The 22,653-nt window shown below is 39.2% G+C and overlaps 1 protein-coding gene across 1 annotated transcript in view; it reads right to left on the bottom strand.

The window, feature by feature from the left end:
* Positions 1-22,287, bottom strand: part of slc36a1 (solute carrier family 36 member 1) — a 98,051-nt gene extending 75,764 nt beyond the window's left edge. Inside the window, exons 1-4 of the mRNA XM_061891949.1 lie at positions 22,101-22,287; positions 9,442-9,511; positions 6,890-7,004; positions 4,606-4,696 (exon numbers count right to left, since the gene is read on the bottom strand). Coding sequence (XP_061747933.1) covers positions 4,606-4,696; positions 6,890-7,004; positions 9,442-9,475 — 240 coding nt within the window. The 5' untranslated portion in view covers positions 9,476-9,511; positions 22,101-22,287. The remainder of the gene's footprint in view (positions 1-4,605; positions 4,697-6,889; positions 7,005-9,441; positions 9,512-22,100) is intronic.
* Between the last annotated feature and the right edge of the window lie 366 nt (positions 22,288-22,653).

Here is a 22,653-nt window from a genome sequence, read left to right as displayed (position 1 = left end):
AATGTATTACCATCTTATAGTCATGTCATCACATACCATTCACATACTATTACACTTTTCTGCCCAACACCGTAAATTAATATAAATATTAACAGTTTTAAATATATTTTTAAATGTGTTAAATATTTTTTATTATTTTTCTTCTAATGGCTAAAAATGTAATGTATTTTTTAATTTAATTCATTATGTCCTATTATTTGGCCCTGCGATGAGGTGGCGACTTGTCCAGGGTGTACCCCGCCTTCCGCCCGATTGTAGCTGAGATAGGCGCCAGCGCCCCCCGCGACCCCGAAAGGGAATAAGCGGTAGAAAATGGATGGATGGATATTTGTGCCACAACATTTAGACCGCACTAAGATCGTGAGCGTGTTCACCCTCCTTCCCAAAACACCTTATGATGGGACTGCCCGTCACACCTCATTTCAACTCCGTGCAGTAGATGACGTCATGACTCTTCCACTCAGCACAGCTCGTACTTGATGTGTACTGAATGTACTTATACTTGCCAACCCTAACGGATTTTGCGGGAGACTCCCGAAATTCAGCGCCTCTCTCGACAAATTTTCTCCCGAAATTCAGGCGGGGCTGAGTGACGTGTCGACAGTCTGTTTTCACGTCCGCATTCCCACAATATAAACAGCGAGCCTGCCCAATGACGTTATAACTGTAGAATAATCGAGGGCGAGTTGTGGGTTTATTGTTAGGCACTTTCATTAAAGTCCTCCCAGCCCGGTAATAACACACAACAACAGCAGTCATATTTTGGTCTGCTGTAAACTCCACTGTTGTGAACTTGTGGCACGCTTAAACAGGACAATACTGCCATCTACTGTACATAGAATCGAATGTAGAATAGAATGTACTTTATTTGATTCAGCACCACAGTTTGCTCACAATAAACAATGATAATAATAAATAATATAATATATCAATAATATGAATATATTCTACATTTAAGTGCAGTCAAGGAACATATGCATCGGCTATCGGTATGAAGGACCTCCTGTGTGGTTCCGTGTTACATTTTGGGAGTCTGAGCCTTCCACTGAACGTGCTCATTCTCTCCGCGAGGTCCGAGTGTAGTGGGGTGGGAGGTGTTGTCCGTAATGGCTAGGAGTTTTGCTAGACTTATTCTTTGCCAGAGAGTCTAGCTGTGGTTAGAAAAATAGTGACAGAGAATAGAACAAAGATGGACATTTCAACCCTTAACTCGACAATGAGTAGATGAGTGTTATGTGTGTAAATAAATGAACACTGAAATTCAAGTATTTATTTTATTTATATATATATATATATATACACTGTATATAATAAAATACATATATATATATATATAGCTAGAATTCACTGAAAGTCAATATATATATATATATATTAAATATTTGACTCTTAACCACACCCCCGACCACGCCCCCCGCCTCCCGATATCGGAGGTCTCAAGGTTGGCAAGTATGAATGTACTACTACTACTACTACTGTACTAACCACGTTCTGTAAGTACTACCAGTAAAAGTATTCTCAATAATGTAGTAGTGATGTTGTACAAAGAAAGTGTGTGGTGAGGCACACGTGTCAACTCAAGTTTCAGCTTCCATTCTCAAGCTTAAGTTTCAGTTTCAATGCCAGCCAAAAAACCTGAGAAAATGGGCAGCCATTCCACAGAGTGTGCACAGGCAGATGTAGATGTAGGTGGAGATGTGGATGTAGATGTAGATGTACACTGTAGATGTACACTGTAGATATAGATGCAGATGTAGATGTCAATGTAGATGCAGGTGTAGATGTCAATGTAGATGCAGATGCATATGTAGACGGGTGCAGATGCAGATGTAGATGTAGATGCAGATGTAGATGAAAATGCAGATGTAGATACAGGTGTAAATGCAGGTGTAGATGTTGATGCAGGTGTAGATGTAGATGTTGATGCAGATGTAGATGTAGATGCAGATGTAGATGAAAATGAAGATGCAGATGTAGATACAGGTGTAAATGCAGGTGTAGATGTTGATGCAGGTGTAGATGCAGGTGTAGATGTAGATGTTGATGCAGATGTATATGTAGATGTCAATGTTGATGCAGATGTAGATGCAGGTGTAGAGGCAGATGTAGATGCAGATGTATATGTCGATGTTGATGCAGATGGAAATGTAGATGCATGTGTGGATTTAGATGCAGACGTAGATGTCGATGTTGATGTCGACGTTGATGCAGATGTTGATGCAGATGTTGATGCAGATGTTGATGCAGATGTGGAAGCAGGTGTAGATGTAGATGTAACTGTAGATGTACATGTCGATGCAGTTGTAGATGTTGATGCAGGTGTAGATGTAGATGTTGATGCAGATGTAGATGTAGATGCAGATGTAGATGAAAATGAAGATGCAGATGTAGATACAGGTGTAAATGCAGGTGTAGATGTTGATGCAGGTGTAGATGCAGGTGTAGATGTAGATGTTGATGCAGATGTATATGTAGATGTCGATTTTGATGCAGATGCAGATGTAGGTGTAGAGGCAGATGTAGATGCAGACGTATATGTCGATGTTGATGCAGATGGAAATGTAGATGCATGTGTGGATTTAGATGCAGACGTAGATGTCGATGTTGATGTAGATGTCGACGTTGATGCAGATGTGGAAGCAGGTGTAGATGTAGATGTAACTGTAGATGTACATGTCGATGCAGGTGTAGATGTTGATGCAGGTGTAGATGTAGATGCAGATGTAGATGTAGATGCAGATGTAGATGAAAATGAAGAGGCAGATGTAGATACAGGTGTAAATGCAGGTGTAGATGTTGATGCAGGTGTAGATGCAGGTGTAGATGTAGATGTTGATGCAGATGTATATGTAGATGTCGATGTTGATGCAGATGTAGATGCAGGTGTAGAGGCAGATGTAGATGCAGACGTATATGTCGATGTTGTTGCAGATGGAAATGTAGATGCATGTGTAGATTTAGATGCAGACGTAGATGTCGATGTTGATGTAGATGTCGACGTTGATGCAGATGTTGATGCAGATGTGGAAGCAGGTGGAGATGTAGATGTAACTGTAGATGTACATGTCGATGCAGGTGTAGATGTTGATGCAGGTGTAGAGGCAGGTGTAGATGTAGATGTTGATGCAGATGTAGATTTAGATGAAAATGAAGATGCAGATGTAGATACAGGTGTAAATGCAGGTGTAGATGTTGATGCAGGTGTAGATGTAGATGTTGATGCAGATGTATATGTAGATGTCGATGTTGATGCAGATGCAGATGTAGATGCAGGTGTGGAGGCAGATGTAGATGCAGACGTATATGTCGATGTTGATGCAGATGGAAATGTAGATGCATGTGTAGATTTAGATGCAGACGTAGATGTCGATGTTGATGTAGATGTCGACGTTGATGCAGATGTTGATGCAGATGTGGAAGCAGGTGTAGATGTAGATGTAACTGTAGATGTACATGTCGATGCAGACGTAGATGCAGATGTAGGTGTAGATGCAGAAGTATATATGTCGATGTTGATGCAGATGGAAATGTAGATGCATGTGTAGATGTAGATGCAGACGTAGATGTCGATGTTGATGCAGGTGAAGATGTAGATGCAGATGTAGATGTAGATGTTGACATTGATGCATATGTTGATGCAGATGTGGAAGCAGGTGTAGATGCAGGTGTAGATGTAGATGTCACTGTAGATGCAGGTGTAGATGTACATGTCGATGCAGGTGTAGATGCAGGTGTAGATGCAGATGTAGATGCAGATGTATATGTAGCTGTAGATGCAGATGTAGCTACGGATGCAGGGGTAGATGTAAACGTAGATGCAGATGTTGATGCAGATGTAGCTGTAAATGCAAGTGTAGATGTCGATGTTGATGCAGATGTTTATGCAGGTGAAGATTTAGATGCAGATGCAGATGTAGATGTAGATGCAGATGTAGATGTAGCTGTAGATGCAGGTGTAGATGTAACTGTAGATGCAGGTGTAGATGTGCATGTGGATGCAGACGTAGATGCAGATGCAGGTGTAGATGTATATGTAGATGCAGATGTAGATGTCGATGCAGGTCTAGATGCAGATGTAGCTGTAGATGCAGATGCAGGTGTAGATGTAGATGCAGATGTAGAGGTAGATGTCGATGTTGATGCAGGTGTAGATGTAGAGGTAGATGTCGATGTTCATGCAGGTTTAGATGTAGAGGTAGATGTCGATGTTGATGCAGGTGTAGATGTAGATGTCGATGCAGGTGTAGATGTAGCTGTCGATGCAGGTATAGATGTCGATGTTGATGCAGATGTACCTGTAGGTGTAGATGTTGATGTAGATGCAGGTGTAGATGTAGATGCAGGTGTAGATGTCAATGCAGATGTAGATGTAGATGTCGATGCAGGTATAGATGTCGATGTTGATGCAGATGTACCTGTAGGTGTAGATGTTGATGTAGATGCAGGTGTAGATGTAGATGCAGGTGTAGATGTCAATGCAGATGTAGATGTAGATGTCGATGCAGATATAGATGCAGACACTCTAATTCCGGCTTTGTCTGCCCTTCACCTGGTGTGTTCATGTGTTCATGTTAGCCAATGAAAGGATGAAGTCTGCATGCTCACCACAAGTCCTGCATTCTTCACAGCCAAGGGCAGCCCCAGCAGACCTGTGCCGATGTTCCCCTTCAGCAGGTGGATCAGAGTCTGACCAAAGCTGCAAACAAAGTCTTACATTACATAACACAGAGACAGTGGTTTTCTGAAGAGTTCCTGAGCCCATGTGGTGATATCCTTTAGAGATTGATGTCGGTTTTTGATACAGTCTTAGGGATCGAAAGTCACGGTCATTCAATGTTGGTTTCCGGGCATGCCGCTTACCTGGAGTGATTTCTCTAGATTCTCTGAACCTTTTGATGATATTATGGAGCGTAGATGTTGAAATCCCTAAATTTCTTGCAATTGCACTTTGAGAAACGTTGTTCTTAAACTGTTTGACTATTTACTCACGTAGTTGTGGACAAAGGGGTGTACCTCGCCCCATCCTTATTTGTGAAAGACTGAGCATTTTTTGGGGAAGCTGTTTTTATACCCAATCATGGCACCCACCTGTTCCCCTGCACACCTGTGGGATGTTCCAAATAAGTGTTTGATGAGCATTCCTCAACTTCATCAGTATTTATTGCCACCTTTCCCAACTTCCGTGTCACGTGTTGCTGGCATCAAATTCTAACGTTAATGATTATTTGCAAAAAATATATATATTTTTCAGTTTCAACATCAAATATGTTGTCTTTGTAGCATATTCAACTGAATATGGGTTGAAAAGGATTTGAAATTCATTGTATTATATTATTATATTATTTGTAAATGATGGTGGAAAATAAATTATTCGGTCAACCATTCAAAGCTCTCACTGATGGAAGGTTTTGGCTGAAAATCTCACGATACATGGCCCCATTCATTCTTTCCTTAACACGGATCAATCGTCCTGTCCCCTTAGCCGAAAAACAGCCCCAAAGCATGATGTTTCCACCCCCGTGCTATACAGTAGGTATGGTGTTCATGGGATGCAACTCAGTATTCTTCTTCCTCCAAACACCACCAGTTGAGTTTATACCAAAAAGTTATATTCTGGTTTCATCTGACCACATGACAATCTCCCATGTGCTCTCTGGCAAACTTCAGACGGGCCTGGACATGCACTGGCTTAAGCGGCGGGACACGTCCGGCACTGCAGGATTTGATTCCCCGTCGGGGAGTTGAGTTTATACCAAAATGGATACATGGATGATACAGCAGAGGATTGGGAGAATGTCATGTGGTCAGATGAAAATCAAAACAAACGGGGGCCATTTTGATATTTTTTATTTAAAAAAAAACAACAATACAATATATGTATAAAAAATATAAATTTTGGCATCCACTCAGGCTTGATCCCGGGGACTCCAAAGGGGTTTTGGTCCCAAAAAAATATAAAAAATGTGTCATTATTCAGTATTATTATTTTTATTCAAGTTTTAAATCTCTAAATCAACATTAGGTCAATCTATCAATATAATGATTTTAAAGATTTTAGTTTTATGCTCTTTTTCTCAAAAAAAAACAAAACAGTTTTTTTATTGAAAAAACACAAAATATGCAATATTTTCACGCAACATATATTTTTTAAATATTTCAGATTTTATAATAATTGGAGCCTTAAAAAGGTCAATAACTCATAACACCGTTGATTTTAATTCATTATTATTTTTTGAGCAATGACACTTAAAAAAAAAAAATCACACTAAAATAATTTCGGATCCAAAAGGATCCTACTCATTAAAGTGTTAGAAAATAAATTTTGCATTTTTTTTACTGTTTACTTTCAACACGATAATCTCAAGATCAAATTCAGATCAATCCGTCAATTATAAGTTTTATTGTTGTTTATGTTCTTTGTTTGTTCTTAGGCCCTTCTTTTAAAAAAACAGCCCAGTTTTTTATATGGCAAACATAAAATATGCAACATTTCCCCCCCAAAAACATCTCAAAGTGGAAAATTTAACGTGACGTAACTGGAGCCTTGAATAGGTCAATAATTCAAAATTACATTGATTTTGATTCATTATTATTTTTTAAAGAAAGAAACAGCCTGTGTTATTCGTGTTTTTAGAGTAAACATTGCAACATTTTCTTGTTACATTTCACCGGTTTTCTCCTTTATATCACTTTTTACGTCTTAAAAATTTTTCAGTCGTATTTTTAAAATTTGCCGTGGGGCCGTTAAAAAATGACCAGCGGGCCGCACTTTGGACACCCCGGGTATAGGTCGTAAAAATATGAATACTTATCACTCTCGACTGATATCAAACACTTGCATCGTGATGCAGTCGTCGCCCAACACGTGACTTTAGGTTCTGATACGTACGAGGTTCCGGTCCGTGTTCCAATCCTCTCGTAGTCTCGCTGTGGTCTGGACGGTCCTGGAGGGGAGGGACACAGAGCATCCAGTTCGGACGGGTTCTGATCAGGAAACAAAGATCCTGCGGAGGAAGTGAGAGGACAAACCTCATTAGGACATGCCGCCTCTACTAAAGAACGACTTCCGTGTTTTAGTTCGACTGACTTGGATTGTAGTTCACAACATCTCCTGCACTACAATCAAAGGCTTTGAGTCATGGTTGCATCGACGAGATACTGGCGGCATGTTTGCTGACTGCTGTGTTTCTGCAGGCCGCCTCTACTAATGAACGACTTCCGTGTTTTAGTTCGATTGACTTGGATTGTAGTTCACAACATCTCCTGCACTACAATCAAAGGCTTTGAGTCATGGTTGCATCGACGAGATACTGGCGGCATGTTTGCTGACTGCTGTGTTTCTGCATGCCGCCTCTACTAAAGAACGACTTCCGTGTTTTAGTTCGATTGACTTGGATTGTAGTTCACAACATCTCCTGCACTACAATTAAAAGCTTTGAGTCATGGTTGCATCGACGAGAAACTGGCGGCATGTTTGCTGACGGCTGTGTTTCTGCATGCCGCCTCTACTAAAGAACAACTTCCGTGTTTTAGTTCGACTGACTTGGATTGTAGTTCACAACATCTCCTGCACTACAATTAAAAGCTTTGAGTCATGGTTGCATCGACGAGAAACTGGCGGCATGTTTGCTGACGGCTGTGTTTCTGCATGCCGCCTCTACTAAAGAACGACTTCCGTGTTTTAGTTCGATTGACTTGGATTGTAGTTCACAACATCTCCTGCACTACAATCAAAGGCTTTGAGTCATGGTTGCATCGACGAGAAACTGGCGGCATGTTTGCTGACGGCTGTGTTTCTGCATGCCGCCTCTACTAAAGAACGACTTCCATGTTTTAGTTCGACTGACTTGGATTGTAGTTCACAACATCTCCTGCACTACAATCAAAGGCTTTGAGTCATGGTTGCATCGACGAGAAACTGGCGGCATGTTTGCTGACGGCTGTGTTTCTGCATGCCGCCTCTACTAAAGAACGACTTCCGTGTTTTAGTTCGATTGACTTGGATTGTAGTTCACAACATCTCCTGCACTACAATCAAAGGCTTTGAGTCATGGTTGCATCGACGAGAAACTGGTGGCATTTTTGCTGACTGCTGTGTTTCTGCCTGACTGTCGGCGTTACAGGAAGTGGCGAGGAGGAGATGCGATGACTGCACTTTTTTTTTTTTTTGACGTCGGCGGTTGAAATGTGCGCTCGTGGTGTGAAAATGTAACAGCTGAAGTGAAACTGTGGCCCAGCCAGGACCAGACAGAAGCATGACCAGTATTTCGTCTTACTCTCGGACCCAGCACCTTACCGTGAATTTGACTTAAACAAGGCTTAAAAAAAGTTTAAAAACTTATTGGGGTGTTGCCGTTTAGTGGTCAATTGTACGGAATACATACTTGCCAACCTTGAGACCTCCGATTTCGGGAGGTGGGGGGGCGTGGTTAAGTGCTGGTCACACTTATCATGTACCAAATAAAATTGCTATTAGGTCTGTTTCGGGACTTATGCAGATCCCAAATACACATCAGCAGGTACCAGTAGGTAAGAAAAGTTGCTTTTGTATAATAGGTGGAAACAAAACACCAGATAATATGTCTCCTAACAGGTGCCATTTTGGGGTCCTTATACACACACCATAATAATAGTGTATGTTGAAGCACCGTACGTCTGACTATGGTAGCCACGATCCTCTGTTATTTATTGAACAGGCGTCAACCTGCAGTCCACATGCATCTTTTATGTGTGACTGCCATCTGCTGGTCACACTTATCATGTGCCAAATAAAATTGCTATGAGTTCTGTTTCGGGACTTATGCAGATCCCAAATACACATCAGCAGGTACCAGTAGGTAAGAAAAGTTACTTTTGCGTAAAAGTTGCTTTTGCATAATAGGTGGAAACAAAACGCCAGATAATATGTCTCCTAACAGGTGCCATTTTGGGGTCCTTATACACACACCATAATAATAGTGTATTTTGAAGCACGGTACGTCTGACTATGGTAGCCACAATCCTCTGTTATTTATTGAACAGGCGTCAACCTGCAGTCCACATGCATCTCTTACGTGTGACTGCCATCTGCTGGTCACCCCTTATCATTACACCATGTACCAAATAAAAATGCTTCGAGGTCGGTAAGCACAACTAGAATGAATATGTACATTTTATGTATATTTAATATTTAGAACGCATTAAAAAAATCCATTAGTCATGTTTTTCATAATGATCGTGAACTACGACTACAATTAAAAACTTTTTTGCCCGGGGGCACTAATTGACTGAAAGAGAACGCACTTGGCGCGATGATGTCATGTTGTCGATGGGAAAATGCATTTTTTAGACCATATGATTTGCCTGAATGTTTTTGTTCTATAGGCAGATCGAAGTAGGATCAAATCAGGAGTTTGACCAAAGAGTCACACCCCGACTTATTCCAGATTAAAGTTTCCATACCTTCCCCTCGAACGTCATCACTGGAGGACATCATGTCTGCGTGGTCTCCCCCGAAGTCACAGGTGGCGCGCTGTAACACACAAGACGTGGAGGATGAAGACATTTTGTCGTCAAGAAGACACGACAACGGTCAGCCATCTTTTTTCTCAGCTGTGTCAATAGAAAGTGCCTTCATAAACATTTTGCTGGCGGTTTAAGAAGACCCGTGTCGTCCTCCCCAACAAAACAAACAGAAGTTGTTGCAATTGGAACCGGTTGGGGTGTGGTTGGGGGCGGGGCATGGTTGGGTGCGTGGTTAAGAGTCAAATATTAAATATATATATATATGTATATATATATAAACAAAAGAAATACTTGAATTTCAGTGTTCATTTATTTACACATATACACACACATAACACTCATCTACTCATTGTCGAGTTAAGGGTTGAAGTGTCCATATCTGTTCTATTCGCTGTCACTATTTTTCTAACCACAGCTAGACTCTCTGGCGAAACTCCTAGCCATTATGGACAACACTCCCACCACTAGCTCGGTTGGTAGAGCGGCCGTGCCAGCAACTTGAGGGTTGCAGGTTCGATTCCCGCTTCCGCCATCCTAGTACACTGCCGTTGTGTCCTTGGGCAAGACACTTTACCCCACCAGCTCCCAGTGCCACCCACACTGGTTTGAATGTAACTTAGGTATTGGGTTTCACTATGTAAAGCTCTTTGAGTCACTAGAGAAAAGCACTATATAAATATAATTCACTTCACTACACTCGGACCTTGCGGAGAGAATGAGCACGTTCAGTGGAAGGCTCGGACTACCAAAATGTAACACGGAACGACACAGGAGGTCCTTCATACCGACAGCCATCAGACTGTGTAATGCATATGTTCCTTGACCGCACTTAAATGTAGAATATATTTATATTATATATTATAATATATTATATATATATTATATTATTTATTATTAACATTGTTTATTGTGAGCAAACTGTGGTGCTGAAATACATAAAGTACATTCTATTCTAAATTGTATTCTATGTACAGTAGATGCCAGTATTGGGGCGTTATAGCTCGGTTGGTAGGGCGGCCGTGCCAGCAACTTGAGGGTTGCAAGTTCGATCCCCGTTTCCGCCATCCGAGTCAATGCCGTTGTGTCCTTGGGCAAGACACTTTACCCACCTGCTCCCAGTGCCACCCACACTGCTTTAATTGGAACTTAGATATTGGCTTTCACTATGTAAAGCGCTTTGAGTCACCTGAGGAAAAAGCGCTATATAAATATAATTCACTTCACTTCCTGTTTAAGAGTGTCACAAGTTCACAACATTGGAGTTTACGGCAGACGAAAATATGACTGCTGTTGTTGTGTGTTATTACCGGGCTGGGAGGACTTTAATGAAAGTGCCTAACAATAAACCCACATAAGAAACCGAGAACTTGCCCTAGATTATTCTACAGTTATAATGTCATTAGGCAGACACGATCTTTATACTGTGGGAATGCGGACGTGAAAACAGACTGTCGACACATCACTCAGGTCCGCTTGGAGCTGGAGGAGGCGTGGCCTCCAGTCTCCTGAATTTCGGGAGAAAATTTGTCCCGGGAGGTTTTCGGGAGAGGCGCTAACAACACTAACAGGGAGGGATTCAAGTTGCACCACTGGCCGAATATGCCAAAGTGTCTGCCGCCAGACACCCGTTGAATGTACCAAAGTCTTTTTACCGGCGATGACAGACATGGCACAGAGATGTATGGATAACCTGCAGATGCATTTGCAACCATAAAGTCAACGAAATCACAAAGGTGAGTTTTGTTGATGTTGACTTATGTGCTAATCAGACATATTTGGTCGCGGCGTGACTGCCATTTAATCGATGCTAACATGCTACGCTAATCGATGCTAACATGCTATTTACCGGCGGTGCTAAAGCAGACACGGCACAGAGATGTATCGATAACCTGCAGATGCATTTGCAATGATAAATTCAACGAAATCACAAAGATGAGTTTTGTTGATGTTGACTTATGTGCTAATCAGACATATTTTGTCGCGGCGTGACTGCCAGCTAATCAATGCTAACATGCTATTTACCGGCGGTGCTAAAGCAGACATGGCACCGAGATGTATCGATAACCTGCAGATGCATTTGTAACGATAAAGTCACAGTAATCCCAAAGGTGAGTTTTGTTGATGTTGACTGCCAGCTAATCGATGCTAAAATGCTACGCTAATCGACGCTAACATGCTATTTACCGGCGGTGCTAAAGCAGACATGGGACAGAGATGTATGGATAACCTGCAGATGCATTTGTAACGATAAAGTCACAGTAATCGCAAAGGTGAGTTTTGTTGATGTTGACTGCCAACTAATCGATGCTAACAAGCTACGCTAATCGATACTAACATGCTATTTACCGGCGGTGCTAAAGCAGACATGGCACAGAGATGTATCGATAACCTGCAGATGCATTTGTAACGATAAAGTCACAGTAATCCCAAAGGTGAGTTTTGTTGATGTTGACTGCCAGCTAATCGATGCTAACATGCTATGCTAATCGACGCTAACATGCTATTTACCGGCGGTGCTAAAGCAGACATGGCACAGAGATGTATGGATAACCTGCAGATGCATTTGTAACGATAAAGTCACAGTAATCGCAAAGGTGAGTTTTGTTGATGTTGACTGCCAACTAATCGATGCTAACAAGCTACGCTAATCGATACTAACATGCTATTTACCGGCGGTGCTAAAGCAGACATGGCACAGAGATGTATAGATAACCTGCAGATGCATTTGCAACGATAAAGTCAACGAAATCACAAAGGTGAGTTTTGTTGATGTTGACTGCCAGCTAATCAATGCCAACATGCTACGATAATCGATGCTAACATGCTATTTACCGGCGGTGCTAAAGCAGACACGGCACAGAGATGTATGGATAACCTGCAGATGCATTTGTAACGATAAAGTCACAGTAATCACAAAGGTGAGTTTTTTTGATGTTGACTGCCAGCTAATCGATGCTAACATGCGACGCTAATCGACGCTAACATGCTATTTACCGGCGGTGCTAAAGCAGACATGGCACAGAGATGTATGGATAACCTGCAGATGCATTTGCAACCATAAAGTCAACGAAATCACAAAGGTGAGTTTTGTTGATCCTCGAGTCCTGAGTAAACACTCTCCTCGCTTATGTGCTAATCAGACATATTTGGTCACGGCGTGACTGCCAGCTAATCAATGCTAACATGCTATTTACCGGCGGTGCTAAAGCAGACATGGCACCGAGATGTATGGATAACCTGCAGATGCATTTGCAACCATAAAGTCAACGAAATCACAAAGGTGAGTTTTGTTGATGTTGACTTATGTGCTAATCAGACATATTTGGTCGCGGCGTGACTGCCATTTAATCGATGCTAACATGCTACGCTAATCGATGCTAACATGCTATTTACCGGCGGTGCTAAAGCAGACACGGCACAGAGATGTATCGATAACCTGCAGATGCATTTGCAATGATAAATTCAACGAAATCACAAAGATGAGTTTTGTTGATGTTGACTTATGTGCTAATCAGACATATTTTGTCGCGGCGTGACTGCCAGCTAATCAATGCTAACATGCTATTTACCGGCGGTGCTAAAGCAGACATGGCACCGAGATGTATCGATAACCTGCAGATGCATTTGTAACGATAAAGTCACAGTAATCCCAAAGGTGAGTTTTGTTGATGTTGACTGCCAGCTAATCGATGCTAACATGCTACACTAATCGACGCTAACATGCTATTTACCGGCGGAGCTAAAGCAGACACGGCACAGAGATGTATGGATCACCTGCAGATGCATTTGTAACGATAAAGTCACAGTCATCACAAAGGTGAGTTTTGTTGATGTTGACTGCCAGCTAATCGATGCTAACATGCGACACTAATCGACGCTAACATGCTATTTACCGGCGGTGCTAAAGCAGACATGGCACAGTGATGTATGGATAACCTGCAGATGCATTTGCAACCATAAAGTCAACGAAATCACAAAGGTGAGTTTGGTTGATGTTGACTTATGTGCTAATCAGACATATTTGGTCGCGGCGTGACTGCCAGCTAATCAATGCTAACATGCTATTTACCGGCGGTGCTAAAGCAGACATGGCACCGAGATGTATGGATAACCTGCAGATGCATTTGCAACTATATTACGTTTCCTTCCACCCACATTTAATGCGAAACAAACACTTACCAATCGAAGGATTTAAGTTGCTCCAGTGTCACGAGATGCGAAAGTCCTGATCGTTTGGTCCGCACTTTTTACCGGCGATGCTAACGCAGCTATTCGGCCATGCTATGGCTATGAATAGCATCAATAGCTATTCGCTCAATAGCTTCAATACTTTCATACTCCAAACATCCGTTTCAATACATGCGTAATCTGTTGAATCGCTTAAGCCGCTGAAATCCGAGTCTGAATCCGAGCTAATGTCGCTATTTCTTGCTGTGCTATTCGCCGTTGTTTGTTTACATCGGCAGCACTGTGTGACGTCACAAGGAAATGGATAGTGGCATCGCAAATAGCGAAAATCAAGCACTTTAAAGCTTTTTTTAGGGATATTCGGACACCGGTAAAATTTTGGAAAAAAAATTCAAAAAATACAACATGCCACTGGAAACTGATTTTTATTGTTTTTAACCCTTTTGAAATTGTGATAATGTTCCCCTTTAAAGGCCTACTGAAAGCCACTACTAGCGACCACGCAGTCTGATAGTTTATATATCAATGATGAAATATTAACATTGCAACACATGCCAATAATTTAGTTTACTAAATTGCAATTTTAAATTTCCCGCGAAGTATCCTGTTAAAAACGTCGCAATATAATGACGCTTATGTTGACGCGTGCTTGCGACGTTATTGGTTGGAGCGGACCTTTTATCCCAGCACCGCTCACGGCTAAAATTTGTCTGCTTTAATCGCATAATTACACAGTATTTTGGACATCTGTGTTGCTGAATTTTTTGCAATTTGTTCAATTAATACACTCACATTGTCTGTCTATCTGTGTTGGCCCTGCGATGAGGTGGCGACTTGTCCAGGGTGTACCCTGCCTTCCGCCCGATTGTAGCTGAGATAAGCGCCAGCGCCCCCCGCGACTCCGAAAGGGAATAAGCGGTAGAAAATGGATGGATGGATGTTCAATTAATAATGGAGACGTCAAAGAAGAATGCTATTGGTGGATTGCAGCTGCCTTTAGCAACCAAAACACAGCCGGTGTTTCTTTCTTTGTTGTGAAACTTTATTTTGGAACAGAGCGGTCAAGCGAACATGTTTCTCTACCACATGTCAACCGGCAGGTTTCGGTGAGAAAATGGTGGTAATAAGTCGGCTCTTACCGGAGACATGAGCGGAGGTTGCGTCCTCCTGCAGCAGCCGTCAAAGAGGCAGCTGCAACTTTCTTGGTATAGTCACCACACCCCTCCGACTTTCAGGTACTGCATGACTTTATAATCTCACTAAAATCTCAGTGCCGTCCGAGGGATCGAAGGTCACGGTTATTCAATGTTGGTTTCCGGCCATGCCGCTTACCTGGAGTGATTTCTCCAGATTCTCTGAACCTTTTGATGATATTATGGAGCGTGGATGTTGAAATCCCTAAATTTCTTGCAATTGCACTTTGAGAAACGTTCTTAAACTGTTCGACTATTTGCTCACGCAGTGTTTCTTGTGAAAGACTGAGCATTTTTTGGGAAGCTGCTTTTATAGCCAATCATGGCACCCACCTGTTCCCAATTAGCCTGCACGTCTGTGGGATTTTCCACATAAGTGTTTGATGAGCATTCCTCAACTTTATCAGTATTTATTGCCACTTTTCCCAACTTCTTTGTCACGTGTTGCTGGCATCAAATTCTAAAGTTAATGATTATTTGAAAAAAAAAATGTTTTGATCAGTTTGAACATGAAATATGTTGTCTTTGTAGCATATTCAACTGAATATGGGTTGAAGAGGATTTGCAAATCATTGTATTCTGTTTATATTTACATCAAACACAATTTCCCAACTCGTATGGAAACGGGGTTTGTACAAGCAGTAAACCTAAGTAAGAGTCTTCCCTCAATAACCTCAGAATTATTGCTTATTTTTAACCCTTACATGTTGCCCTAGTGTCCAATAACTCTACATTAGGTCAGCAACACTTCAGTATGGGGAACATATTTAGCATTATTAGTTGCTTATCAACAGAACATGATCCCTGCACTAAAGTGTCACCAAACTATCATGCACAGTTTGGCCAATCAGAAGCCAGAAGTGATACGGTTTACATGTGCTTGGAGAAAAACAATGACCTCACCAGGTTAATTATCTGTATGTGCAGACACACACGCATATTAGTCTCTCTAGTTGTAATGGTCTTAAGGCAGGCCTGGGCACGTGTTACACTTCTGGTCTGCACCAGAATTGTAAAAAAGATGGGCAATATGAATATTTGTCCTTCATACCGACAGCCATCAGACTGTAAAATGGCTATGTTCCTTTTCGACTGGACTTAAATGTATAATGTATTTATATTATTATTATTATTATTATTATTTATTATTATTATTATTATATTATTAGTAAATAATGATGTATAATAGACTGTATTTATGTTAGTTACATGTGAATAATGCTGTATATTAAACTGTATTTATATTATTCACATGTGAATAATGCTGTATAATAGACTGTATTTTTGTTATTCACATGTGAATAATGCTGTATATTAAACTGTATTTATATTATTCATGTGAATAATGCTGTATAATAGACTATGTTATTCACATGTGAATAATGCCTTATAATAGACTGTATTTATATTATTCACATTTAAATAATGATGTATAATATACTGTATTTATGTTATTCACATGTGAATAATGCTGTATAATAGACTGTATTCATATTATTCACATGAGAATAATGCTGTATGATGGACTGTATTCATGTTATTCGCATCTGAATAATGATGTATGATAGACTGTATTCATATTATTCACATGTGAATAATGCTGTATAATAGACTGTATTTATATTATTCACATTTAAATAATGATGTATAATATACTGTATTTATGTTATTCACATATGAATAATGTTGTATAATAGACTATTTATATTATTCACATGTAAATAATGATTTATAATAGACTGTATTTAGGTTATTCACGTGTGAATAATGATGTATGATAGACTGTATTCATATTATTCACATGTGAATAATGCTGTATAATAGACTGTATTTATGTTATTCACATGTGAATAATGCTGTATGATAGACTGTATTTATGTTATTCACATGTAAAATAATGATGTATACAAGACTGTATTTATGTTATACGCATGTGAATAATTCTGTATAATAGACTGTATTTATATTATTTACATGTGAATAATGCTGTATAATAGACTGTATTTATATTATTCACATGTAAATAATGCTGTACAATAGACTGTATTTATATTATTCACATGTGAATAATGATGTAAAATAGACTGTATTTATATTATTCACATGTAAATAATGATGTATAAAAGACTGTATTAATGTTATTCACATGTGGAAAATGCTGTATAATAGACTGTATTTTCATTATTCACATGTAAATAATGATGTATAAAAGACTGTATTTATATTATTCACATGTGAATAATGCTGTACAATAGACTGTATTTATATTATTCACATGTGAATAATGTTGCATAATAGACTGTATTTATATTATTCACATGTGAATAATGCTGTATAATAGACTGTATTTATATTATTCACATGTAAATAATGATGTATAAAAGACTGTATTCATGTTATTCACATGTGAATAATGCTGTATAATAGAATGTATTTATATTATTCACATGTAAATAATGCTGTATAATAGACTGTATTTGTATTGTTCACATATGAATAATGCTGTATAATAGACTGTATTTATATTATTCACATGTATATAATGATGTATAAAACACTGTATTTATGGTATTCGCATGTGAATAATGCTGTAAAATAACTGTATTTATATTATTCACATGTGAATAATGCTGTATAATAGACTGTATTTTTATTATTCACATGTAAATAATGCTGTATAATAGACTGTATTTTTATTATTCATATGTAAATAATGATGTATAAAAGACTGTATTTATGTTATTCACATGTGAATAATGCTGTATAATAGACTATTTATATTATTCACATGTAAATAATGATGTATAAAAGACTGTATTCATGATATTCGCATGTGATTAATGCTGTATAATAACTGTAGTTATATTATTCACATGTAAATAATTCTGTATAATAGACTGTATTTGTATTATTCATATGTAAATAATGATGTATAATAGACTGTATTTATGTTATTCACATGTGAATAATGCTGTATAATACTGTATTTTTATTATTCATATGTAAATAATGATGTATAATAGACTGTATTTATGTTATTCACATTTGAATAATGCTGTATAATAGACTGTATTTATATTATTCACATGTAAATAATGATGTATAAAAGACTGTATTCATGATATTTGCATGTAAATAATGCTGTATAATAGACTGTATTTTTATTATTCATATGTAAATAATGACGTATAAAAGACTGTATTTATGTTATTCACATGTGAATAATGCTGTATAATAGACTGTATTTGTATTGTTCACATGTGAATAATGTTGCATAATAGACTGTATTTATATTATTTACATGCCAGCACCCGGTAGCGAGTAGCGAGCTGAATGTAGATAAATGGAGCGGAGTAAAAGTAGCGTTTCTTCTCCATAAATATACTCAAGTAAAAGTAAAAGTATGTTGCATTAAAACTACTCTTAGAAGTACAATTTACCCCAAAAGTTACTCAAGTAGATGTAACGGAGTAAATGTAGCGCGTTACTACCCACCTCTGCTGTCGAGTTTTGAGAAAACGAAAAGATTAAGTCCGCCTATTTGTCGTTAATATTTATTGTTTACATTGAAAAAAGATACCTTAGTCTATCAAGTCAAATTATTTGCATGTCAATCATAGTAGGCCAATAAAACAGATTTTATTTTTTTTTTCCAGTGTTTTTGCGGAATGACACAATTGACTCGCTCAGGATTTGAGTCCAATGGCAGGAGGACTGAGACCCGTCTCTAAAGCGGCCGTGGCCCGCCGTTGGTGGTCCTGGACCGCGTTCACATCACACATGAGCAAGCTCAAGCGTACGAGCAGAGCAAATACGGATGCACCGTGTAGACTAGACGAGTGTAATCAGGTGCAGCCTGCGGTGTTTGCTGAAGACAAACACTTTCATTTTGTTTGTTGGAAATGTTTCCTGATTGCATGACGTGAGCCTCTAACACACACACACACACACACACAGACACACACACACACACACACACACACACACACACACACACACACACACACACACACACACACACACACACACAAAATAAACACCGGCGAGCAGCTCTAACCACTAATCTCCTCATTTAAAATCATTCTTTGGCAACAATTATACTGTGGTTTGGTTGCTTCCACAAGAAAACGGTATAGTGTGTATTTTTTTATGACACAGGTGAAAATGTGTGTCTGTAATCCGAGTCACGTGTACTATTTTATGTGTCCGTATTCCAATGTGTGTGAGTAAAGTCAAATCTGCATGTATGTGTTTTGATTTGTGTCGGTATTTCAATGTGTGTGTGTAAAAAAAAATCATCATTTCTGTCCGTATTTCAATGTGTGTGTGTGAGACTTTTAAGACACATCTGCCATGTAAGATGTGTGTGTCATACACAGACACACACATTTGTTTTTACACACACACACACATCGGAATACAAATACACAAATGACAAGACTCACGCGTGGATCTGACTCCACACACAGATAGTGATATAGACACAACAATTAGTACACAGACACGGGAATTACATTACACACACACACATATCCAGACACACATGTGCACATATTTTTGGTATAATAAATTATATCAATTTGAAAAAGTTAAGTTTACACAACTGTAATCCGTGAAACTCAAAACTATTAAAAAAAATATAGAGGCTTCACGTATGACTTTTGACAAGAACATGAAAGTTTGATCATATTACACCTATACTGTATATACATATATATATATATATATATATATATACACGTACATATACACACACATACATATACATACACATATATACATACACACATATATACATACACATATATACATACACACATATATATATATATATATATATATACATATACATATATATATGTATATGTATACACACATGTGTATATATGTACATACATATATACTGTATATACATATATATATATATACACATATATAGATATATACATATATGTATGTATATACACATGTGTATATATATACATATATACATACATATAAACTGTATATACATATATATACACATATGTATCCATCCATCCATCCATTTGCTACCGCTTATTCCCTTTCGGGGGCGCGGGGGGCGCTGGCGCCTATCTCAGCTACAATCGGGCGTAAGGCGGGGTACACATATGTATACATACACATATGTATGTATATACATATATATATATATATATACATATATGTATGTATATATGTATATATATACACATGTGTAAATGCATATATATATAGAGATATATACATATATGTATGTATATATATATATACATACACATACATATACATTCACATATATATATATATATATATACATACATATATATATATATATATATATATATATATATACATATATATATGTGTGTATGTATATACACATGTGTATATATATACATATATACATACATATATACTGTATATACATATATAAATACACATATGTATATACATATATATAGATATATACATACATGTATGTATATACACATGTGTATATATATATATATATATACATACACATATACTGTATATACATATATATACACACACATATGTATATACATATATGTATATATATACACTGTATATATATATATATGTGTGTGTGTATATCTGGACTCTCACTCTATAATGATAGCTCCCCTATGGACTGGACTCTCACTATTATGCTAAATCCATTATGGACTGGACTCTCACTATCATGTTAGATCCACTATGGACTGGACTCTCACACTATTATGTTAGATCCACTTATGGACTGGACTCTCACTATTATGTTGGATCCACTATGGACTGGACTCACACTATTATTAGGGACGGTGTGGCGCAGTGGTAGAGTGGCCGTACGCAACCCGATGGTCATTGGTTCAAATCCCACCTAGAACCAACCTCGTCACGTCCATTGTGTCCAGAGCAAGACACTTCACCCTTGCTCCTGATGGGTGCTGGTTGGTGCCTTGCATGGCAGCTCCCTCCATCAGTGTGTGAATGTGGAAGTAGTGTCAAAGCGCTTTGAGTACCTTGAAGGTAGAAAAGCGCTATACAAGTACAACCCATTTATCATTTATTATGTTGGATCCACTTATGGACTGGACTCTCACTATTATGTAAGATCCACTATGGACTGGACTATCACTATTATGCTACATGCACAATGGACTGGACTCTCACTATTATGTTAGATCCACTATGGACTGGACTATCACTATTATGCTACATGCACAATGAACTGGACTCTCACTATTATGTTGGATCCACTTATGGACTGGACTCTCACTATTATGTTAGATCCACTATAGAATTGACTCCCACTAATATGTTAGATCCACTATGGACTGGACTCTTACTAATATGTTAGATCCACTATGGAATGGACTCACACTCTTATCTTAGATCCACTATGGACTAAACTCTCACTCTTATGTTAGATCCACTATGGAGTGGACTCTCACTATTATCTTGGATCCACTATAGATTGGACTGAACTCCCTATTATGTTAGATCCACTATGGACTGGACTCTCTCACTATTATGTTAGATCCACTATGGACTGGACTCTCACTATTATGTTAGATCCACTATGGACTGGACTCTCACTATTATGTTAGATCCACTATGGATTGGACTCTCACTATTATGTTGGATCAACTATGGACTGGACTCTCACACTATTATGTTGGACTCTTGCACTACTAGCTAGATCCACATCTGCGGTCCCCTCCAAGGTTTCTCCTTGTCATCCCATTGGGTTGGAGTTTTTCCTTGCCCTGATGTGGTTGTGAGACACTGGTGATTTAGGGCCATATGAGTAAGATACTTGTGTTGTGATTTGGGGCAGATTTCAGCCGTTTGAAGTGCATTTAAACACATAAATGGTAGCGATAGTACTTGGTTCTGACTATTAGGTTGATGTCTGGCCTGAACACTCCATGAAGGCGCCTTAATTAGAGGAAGAACGCAGTGATATCGACATCGACATAGTGCGGTGTTTACATGACAGACGCGCAGTCAGAAATGGTTCATTTTCCACATAGTGTTTGAACTAAATAGGACTTAAGTGTCAAAGTAATTATTGCAACATTTGCCTGCAGATGACTGATGTCGTGCTGGCTGTGACAGGCGAGCAGAACGCGGACAAGATAAGAGAAAAGGGTCAGACTAGCAGACATTAGCCATCTTGCTGCGCGTCGACCACGGCGCAGGATTTACCTCGCAGAAGCCGAGTCCGTCTCGTCTCTCGACCCGGGTGTTATGTCCTCTTCTTTAGGCGGAGGAAGGTCGGAAAATGTCCGCTTGTGTCATGTTGTCGTCTTTCCCGGACGGTGAAATCGCAGCGGCGGAGAGGAGGAGGCTATCAGCTTCCATTGAAGGCGGGGCCAGCCAGCAGGTCACGTGAGACGAACGCGGAAGTAGCACGGCCGCGCTGTTGCCAGGGAAACGGATCCCAACTTTAGGCTTCTTTTTGTTTTTATTTTATTTTATTTTTTGCATTTTTAAAATGATCGATTTTCACTGTTCATGAAGAAAATAAAAACGGAACAAACACGTGGAATTTACAACAATAATGTTTTAGATGGGGGCTTCACGGTGGAAGAGGGGTTAGTGCGTCTGCCTCACAATACGAAGTTCCTGCAGTCCTGGGTTCAAATCCAGGCTCGGGTTCTTTCTGTGTGGAGTTTGCATGTTCTCCCCGTGAATGCGTGGGTTCCCTCCGGGTACTCCGGCTTCCTCCCACTTCCAAAGACATGCACCTGGGGATAGG

The sequence above is a fragment of the Nerophis ophidion genome, linkage group LG29, assembly GCF_033978795.1.
Source record: "Nerophis ophidion isolate RoL-2023_Sa linkage group LG29, RoL_Noph_v1.0, whole genome shotgun sequence".
Taxonomy (NCBI): Eukaryota; Metazoa; Chordata; class Actinopteri; order Syngnathiformes; family Syngnathidae; genus Nerophis; species Nerophis ophidion.
The sequence above is the reverse complement of the archived record's forward strand: the minus strand, read 5'-3'. Positions and strand labels throughout refer to the sequence as shown.